This window comes from Montipora foliosa, chromosome 12 (assembly GCF_036669935.1).
Source record: "Montipora foliosa isolate CH-2021 chromosome 12, ASM3666993v2, whole genome shotgun sequence".
Taxonomy (NCBI): Eukaryota; Metazoa; Cnidaria; class Anthozoa; order Scleractinia; family Acroporidae; genus Montipora; species Montipora foliosa.
Genome location: NC_090880.1, coordinates 4,534,377 through 4,542,859, shown reverse-complemented (window position 1 = coordinate 4,542,859; position 8,483 = coordinate 4,534,377). Strand labels below are relative to the sequence as shown.

The 8,483-nt window shown below is 39.7% G+C and overlaps 1 protein-coding gene across 1 annotated transcript; it reads left to right on the top strand.

Annotated features, from left to right (window-relative positions):
• The first annotated feature begins 6,552 nt into the window (after positions 1-6,552).
• Positions 6,553-8,483, top strand: LOC137980076 (neuropeptide receptor 22-like). Its single transcript, XM_068827430.1, has one exon. The coding sequence runs from the start codon at positions 6,810-6,812 to the stop codon at positions 7,689-7,691; it is 882 nt and encodes a 293-aa protein (XP_068683531.1). The 5' UTR covers positions 6,553-6,809; the 3' UTR covers positions 7,692-8,483.

Genomic DNA, 8,483 nt, shown 5'->3' with positions numbered 1-8,483 from the left:
CAAATCAAAACGCGTTTGTTAAAGGGAGATCTATTTTTGATGCAATCAGAACAATTGATGATGTGATTGAGTATACCAAAGAGAAGAAAATATCTGGAATTTTAGTGGCTATTGACTTTGAAAAGGCCTTTGACAAGCTTAATTTTAATTTTTTAATAAGAACATTACATAAGTTTAATTTTGGCCCTTCTATTCTTCAGCGGATTCGAACACTGTATAAAAATATATCGAGTTGTGTAATGAACAATGGCTTTACAACAGGCCCCTTTTCGTTGAGCAGAGGGGTACGTCAAGACGACCCACTTTCTCCCTATCTCTTTATAATTGCATTAGAAACTCTAGCTATTAAGATTAGAAACGACGATTCAATCAAAGGTGTTTGTATTGGAGGGGAAACCACGAAACTTTCCTTATTTGCGGATGACATAACCTGTTTTTTACATGACAAAGAATCTCACACCTCCCTCTTCGCCACTCTGGAATCCTTTGGATCATGCTCTGGTCTGCGTGTAAATCACGAAAAAACTGAGGTTATACCGCTTGGCAGTATTATTCTACATGAAAAGGATTTTAAGGACCATAAGATTTGTGAAATTATCAAGATCCTCTGAGTGTATTTTGGCTATGACAAAAAAACAGAGAAACGATCTAAATTTCCGACAAACATTAAAATCTATTAAAAAATCAATACATATGTGGAAATGGAGGAACTTATCTATTTTGGGTAAAATCCAAATTATCAAAACTTTCGCAATTCCTAAGTTAATGTTCAGAGCATCGGTAATTCCGATACCAAATGAGCTTGTAAAAGAAGTTAACTCGATTTTCTACACTTTTATGTGGAATGAAAAACATAAAGTCAAGCGCTGTGCGCTTATTTCAGATATTGATAAAGGTGGACTGAAGATGCTGGATATTGAGTCTATGGCCAGTGCAAGACAAGTCATTTGTTAAAAGAAATTCTTAGAGGACTACCCGAGTACCTGGAAATCGTTTTTAAATAGTTGTATTTTTTCTGTTGGTGGGAGTCAAATTTTGCATTGTAACTTTGATACCGTCAAATTAAAAACTCAGTTTCCGAAATATTATAAAGAATGCGTTGACGCATGGTCAGGTTTAAATGGTACAACGCCTGTCACTTTTAACGATGTTATGAACGAGATCATTTGGAACAATAGCTTTATATGTATTAATGGGCAAATAAAAATAAAACAAATTACAAAAAAAAATTCGCTTCAAAACCTTCCCAGAAACGCCAAATCGAGATTGAAGACATTCTAGCAGATAACCGTGGTCGACAGCATCAAAGGCTGAACTCAGATCGAGGAAAAGTAGTAGAGTCGCATGCCCTTTATTTATGTTCATCAAAACGTAGGCTGAAAGAAGATCAGGGTAGAGTCTATTGAAAGACATTTATGCAATCAGCTGATCATAAGCGGAGCATTCCTTTAGTTTAGAAACGTATGGTAAATTACTAACGGGGCGGAAATTCCTTTCAAAAGATCCAATCCAAACCGTTTTAATAGAGGGTTCACTAATGCTTCCTTCTATGCATCCAGAAAGTTCGCATTCTCAAGAGATAGATTGATCTTTTGCTTGCTTTGATGACGGGCAGCAATACATCAATACACTCAGTAACCAGTGTGGTCAGCATTGGATCAAGAGCAAAAAGCCCTTCTTTGAAGATCTTTGTACAAGTGCCCTAACATCCTCATCAGTCAAGGGTTTGAACTCATAAAATGATTCTCGGGATAACAGCAAGCGGTCTCTGAGGCCGCGTCATGGAGTTCTTTAAGGATGACAGTTATCTTTTCCACAAAGAAAGTGCCCATATCACGTGCAGGCTGAAATTTATCTTCATATCGCGGAAGACAATTGCCAGGATCATGCTTTAATAATCTCCTGGTGGTTCTAAAAGGTTTTCCCTAATCAGTACTGTTGTCTTCTATAAAGTCCTTATAAAATGCAATCCGTACGCTCTTAAGAAAATAAGTCAAACGTTTTCTGCACGCCTAAAACCAAAGTCAGCCTGAGATTTTGTTTTCCGCCATCGACGGTTTCTCAGCTTTACGTCTTGCCCTTTTTTCTTCCCATATGTCCTCATTGAACCACGGTAGACGAGGTCTAACTGTCATAACCCTGGTTTTCAGACGGTCGTGGTAATTCAGAGTATCCGCTATCGTGCAATCATAGCAGCTAATCAAGTTATCAAGAGCACTTGGTGGATCTAGGCACAATTCCGAGTTTCTCAGATCACTCTGCAATCTATCAACGTCAACAGCCTTGACATTTTTGAAAGTATGCTCCTTGCTTAAGCATTTGAAGACCACAAACAACCGAAAAATGATATGACAACAGGTGATCAACACTTGGGGAACCATCAACAACAAACTGACATTTTCGTGAAATAATCATTTCCAAGGTGTGTCCCAGAATATCAATTGCTTTTCTGACATGCTGCTCAAGGCCTAAACCCTAAAATTTTGTTTTATCAACGGAGTTGATAATGTAAATTGGCCACCGTACAGAGATTATAAAAGCTGACGTTTCGAGCGTTAGCCCTTCGTCAGAGCGATTCGATTCGGTCTGACGAAGGGCTAACGCTCGAAACGTCAGCTGTTATAATCTCTGTACGGTGGCCAATTTCCATATCAACTCCGTTGATAAAACCAATTTTTGTATACTACTTCCCCAACGACGCAGCACCACAGTTTCTTTAGAAACTACCCCTTCATTCATTTGCCTAAACCCTAACCCTAACCATAAGGTTATGTTTAGGGTTAGGGTTATTACCCATGGGATTGAGAAGGGTCCGTCGTGCATGCCAAATCTTATCTAAGAACTCGTCTATAAATAGCTTGGTCTGCGAAAATGTCGTTAACTGGCATCAGAAGGCAGAAGCCCATGGGATAGACCTAACGTTGGAGTTAGTTTCCTGGTTCTGAGGTCCTGCTCTAAATCAAAAAGTCACTCAAAGTGTAACAAGTTAGGATATCGCCTATACATTAACCAGGCTTGGAGCTGCGTTCCCCGCTAAGAGTTGTCTCCTTTTCCATGCTCGTCAGCCCAGCCCAGCCATAGGTCGAAACTCACTTTGACCCAACCGCAGTCCACAACAGTGCACGGCACTGTTCAAACAACGTTTGCTGACTGTGACTTGAGCCTGCTGTGTCCCGCGCATTCCTTTACAGTAATTGCGCTGTTGTTAAGTGAGCCCACACAACATGAAGTGTCACCTGAGAGTTCCGATCACCGCCATGCATGCCCAACACAGTGAGTCTCGTCGCATGTCAGAGGTTCCTTTCCCGTACTTGTCAGCCCAGCGAACGCAAAGGAAAAGAGATTTCTTTTAGCAGGAAAGGAGCCGCGTCGGTGCGAGTGCAATGGTTTTATTAAACGAATTGATAAAAGCTGATTGCCACCGTGAAAAAACAATATGGCTGGGTTTTCTAGCGTTAGCCTTTCTTCAGAGCATGGGCCATTTAATTTTTTCACTGTGGCAATTCAGATTTTATTACTCACTTTGATGAAACCAAATCTCTGAGCAATCCAGGCCTTATCAGTAGTTCGTCTCTGTCTTTTCTTTCTTGTATCGATATGTCGCGGTGGCCTCATGGTCAGTGTGCGCGACTCCAGATCGAGTCGTCCGGGTTCGGGTCCTGGCCAGTTGTGTTCTTGGGCAAGACACTTTGATGCTTCTCTCCATCCAGGCCCCAGTTGTTCAAACGATGGATAGCGCTAACCACTGGATAACTCAATTGATTTTGCTAGTGTTTATCCGCTGGATAGTGATTTATCCGGTGGATAGCATTATCCACCTTTTGAAGAACCGGGGCCAAGTGTATAAATCGGTTACCTGGGAATAACCCTGCGATGGACTGGCATCCCATCCAGTGGGGAGTAGAAATGCTCCTAGTTGCTTCAAGCTACAGTAACCGGAGGTAAGCGCCGGCCTGATGGGCCTTAAGGGCTCGTAGCAGACTTTACCTTACCTTTTACCTATATTTTGTACCTTTGCTTACAGAATGTCTACGTCAATCAATTTAACTAGGCCGTGACCAATTCAAAGCGTTTGCATTAGCCGCGCTTAAACGTTAATTTGTGGTTCTGTGTATATCTTAAAATTATTGTGCAAGGGATGTGTAGTAATTTTTAATCGCGTGGTTTTAGAATTGTGATTAAAAGGGCATAAATTACGCATGCGCGCTTTCTTAGCTTGAGTCGCTTCCTTTTCTGATTGCACCGTGTTGTTTAACCAGGCCTTCAGTGATTGGTTTGAAATCTTGTGCCTCTTTCTCAATCACATTAACCTGCGCTTGAAGTACGTTTCATGTGACGTTACATTCCACATTTCCCAATATTTAAGGTGGCTCAAGCCAGTTTTAAAGTTTTCAATTAACGTTCTTATTAGGTAGTTTGGCACTGCAATGCTGTATCACGTATTAGCAATGTTATGTTACCATAAGAAACACCAATTATTGCTGAACAAGATGCGGTCATTATTGTGACGTAATAAGACATCGTGGCAAAGGGAAAGCCCTGTAAGAACACCTTTTATTTTGTCTTTAGTTGCACATATCTCAAAAACAAACCTGGTGACCCCATTTTTCATTGCTAGGAAGTGATCATAAGGTCAAGATAAAACTTTCTTCAAAGTTTCCAAAAATCTGTGCAGCGGATTCAGAGCCACCTTAAATCTGTGATTTGTTTAAGGTGGCTCTAATCCGCTGCACAGATTTTTTTTTAAACTTTGCAGAACGTTTCATCTTAGCCTGCTGATCACTTTGTGCAATAACAAATTGGGGTTACTGAACTAAAGCCAAGATATAGGGTGGTTTTACAAGGCTTTCCTGTTACAATGGTAACTTGCTTCCCTCACAAAAATGACTGCATCTTGGTTAGGATTAATTAATGTTTTACATGGTACAATAAAGATTGCTGTTACGTGATAAAGTGTGTAGTGTCAATCCTCCCAATAACAAGGTATGTCGTAAGTGTTGAAACTGATTTGAGCCACCTTAATTAAGCGCCTGATGCGCAGGCTACAAATCAAACAAATTCAACATAGCGCATCTTTGTCTCTTCGAAAATGTAAAACCAAAGGAAAGAAATACAGTGCAGGTGACCTAAAATCAGATTATTTCGTAAATAATTAAAATTAATACATCTTGATGAAGGGTTTAGAGAATTGAGAGGATCACCACTGTAATTTGAAAAATGCAAAGGGGACTTGTTTGCTATCATTCGCCAATTAGGTAATCCCACGTGGTTTTGTTCATTTTCTGCAGCAGAAACAAGGTGGTCACGCCTTTTAAAAATCCTTAGTAGACTTGTAGAGAAAAAAGAGTTGACTAAGTGATGATGAGATTAACAGTATGACGCCTGGCAATAAAGATCAGACCAGATTCAAAACGACCCTGTCACTTGTGCTAGGAACTTTGGCACGTGGTGCAGCTCTTTATACAGGATGTGTTAAAGAGTAATCTTATGCCTATTGGAGAAATACTAGACTTCTTTTACAGGGTTGAATTCCAAGTAAGGGGATCACCTCACGTACATGCATTATTTTGGGTATCTAGTCGCATATGAGAGCCCCCTGTGCTGTTACACCATTATATATCTAGCTGTTATTACACTGACTAGTGCATAAAGAAAAGTTCAGCCTGCCAATTTCAAACAATCGCGGTATCTTTCATATCCACGAGTAAAGGCAGTGGCACTATGATTCCGTTCTCATCCGCTTCTTTTATTTATCGGCTTTTTAAAGTATATCTTTCATATCCACGAGTAACGGCAGTGGCACTATGATTCCGTTCTCATCCGCTTCTTTTATTTATCGGCTTTTTAAAGTATTTTATCAAGATCGCATGTCTTTACATATGCTTTAATTAAAAACGAAAAAATATAACAGACTTGGCTCGCCTCGACTTTTAAGTTTTAAGATAAAAGGGGATCAATATTTGATAAATATTCGAGGAACACCATGCTTAAATGAAACAAATGTTATAGTCCAAAAAATAAAGCTATGCCAAATAAAATCTCCTTGGCTGTAAATTTCATCTTTCACATCTGCCTATGAGATGGAAAGTAAACAACAATAGGAATCGATGCCAAAATTACAAAAGAGTTTTAATTAGTTTTTAATATCTTTCCGGCACGTAATTATAACCTGTCATTGCAGTTTCTGCGTAGTTTTTATAATGTAGTTTCTACGTAGTTTTATATCATGCATTTGCAGTTTAACTTGTTTAATTTTTAGGGTAGATTTTTATTGAGTGTATAGGCGAATAGAATGTAACAAAGACATGTACGTATTTTTATCTTTTGGGAATCAAGACTATCACTTACTATTACTTACTATTTAAATTGGCACGAAAAGGCATGTGGATTTCTCTTTTTTTACAAAACCCGCGGAGGTCCGTCAAAATTCCCTTATGTGCGGACCATTAAAAGAACTAAGTGTGCATTCCTTTGGAATGATCCGAAAAAGGATCACTGATCCAAGATCACTTTGGTCATGGTGCATCAAAGGAAACCAAGAAATCCTTTCCCAGAGTGGATTCATCGGTTCCTTTGATGCATCGTGATCCAAGAGATCTTGGATCAGTGATGCTTTTTCGTATCATCCCAAAGGAACGCACCCTAATATTTTTGCATACCATCTCAAAGACACATTTACCAATTACAAACATCAGCGGTGAATTCAAAAATGAGTTAATTGAAAAATTAGCCGTGTATAAAACACCTGCAATATCCAAAGGTAGAGGAAACATCTTCTTCGCTGTCCGATCACCACATCCTAACCGCAAATGTCCACCATGGAAGGAAACCATACTCAATGCAGAATGCAAATAGGATTCGAAGGCGAGATATTAGCCAGTATTTGTCATTCATTTCTTGCTGTTGGTGGATCACTGGGTAACGTTCTGCTTATTCTTGTCATTATTCGAACGCCAAGCATAAAAACTGTTTGTGGATTGCTGATATCAAACGTAGCAGTAGCCGACCTTATGGTAACCTCAGTGGTCATGCCGATCACTGTGTTTGCTTTGATTCAAGGTTTCTTTCCTCAACTTTGCTTATTTAATCCTGCCATGACCATTGCAATGATGGCAGCCTTGTTTTCTGCCGCAGCTTCAATTTTAACGCTTACAACGCTTAGCATAGATCGTTGCTTCGCCATCTGCGATCCTCTCAAACACAAGATCTGGGTCACTTTTACAAAAGTCAAGATACTTATCGCCAAAACATGGATTATTTCTCTGGGTCTTCCAATGATGGAAACGATAAATCCGGGGCTTTTACATGCATCAAGTATCCTCCAAACGGTAGGCGTTGGGCTGTGTTACGTTGCTATCATTATAAGCGGCATATTAACCATCCGAAAAGTTCGCAAAAGTTCCGTACAGATCAGTGCTTTACACAATAACCAGGGAAGAAACAGCATGAATGCCGATTTGCATCAAAGAAACAAGCAAGTTGCAAAGACCGTTGCTTGGGTGATCTCCCTATTTTCATTGTGTTGGCTTCCCATGGCTGTGGTTGTTAGCTTTGACGATTCAAGAAATAATCATGGCAAATTATATTTTTGGTGCGGAACTTTGGGGCTTGCTAACTCTGTTGTAACTCCTTGGGTGTATTTCTACAGGCAAGCAAATTATCGCCGGGCTTTGAAAAACTTGGTGGGGTAGGTACAAGACAAGTAACTCTTCGCCTCATGAACTGAATTCCACTCACAATTATAGTAAAAGACAAGAACATAAACAGCCGCCTGTTTCTCGAGATACCAAAAGCATGGATGTAAACTATAGAGAATAGAACTGAAGAAAACCCGAACGCAAAAACGCGTTAAAGCAGCTGCAAGAGACGAAAACGAAGACGCGAGTAGAGGCTAAAGAAATACTTCCCCGTTTATACGCACCTTGCCGGCGCTTCTGCATCAAAAATGTAGGCCGGAAAGTTTCCAACCAGAATTTTAAAAAAATACTGTTATACCCAATCCTCTAATAACGAAAGGTTTTGAAAATTATTTCAGAATAAACAGTAGAGACATAAAAACATGATTTTTCGGCGACGACATGTCACCGTTATCAAATGCAAATTATGGTAAGTTAGGTAGCGTTATATATAGGATAGAGAGTTGGAAAATACATTAGAATAAATGAGGTAGGATAAACAAAAGAATGAAGAAAATTTGAATAAACAGTTTCGCTGGAATGGAGTCATTTTGAGTGTTCAGAGTCGGTCTCTTTTTCCTTATTAAAAGCATCTCATAAAATAAGGCACTCAAACTTTCCGCAGCATTTCTTTAAGGTGGTAAATTGCTCGTGAAGATCGTTGGATCTTTGGTTGTGTTTGTCCTTGAGGGACCGGTTGCTCGAAGCGTGGTTAGCGCTAACCGTTGGTTAAGATGTATCAAAACCTATCGGTTTCCATGGTATTTAACGCTGGTTAGCTTTAACCATGCTTCTAGCCACAATGGC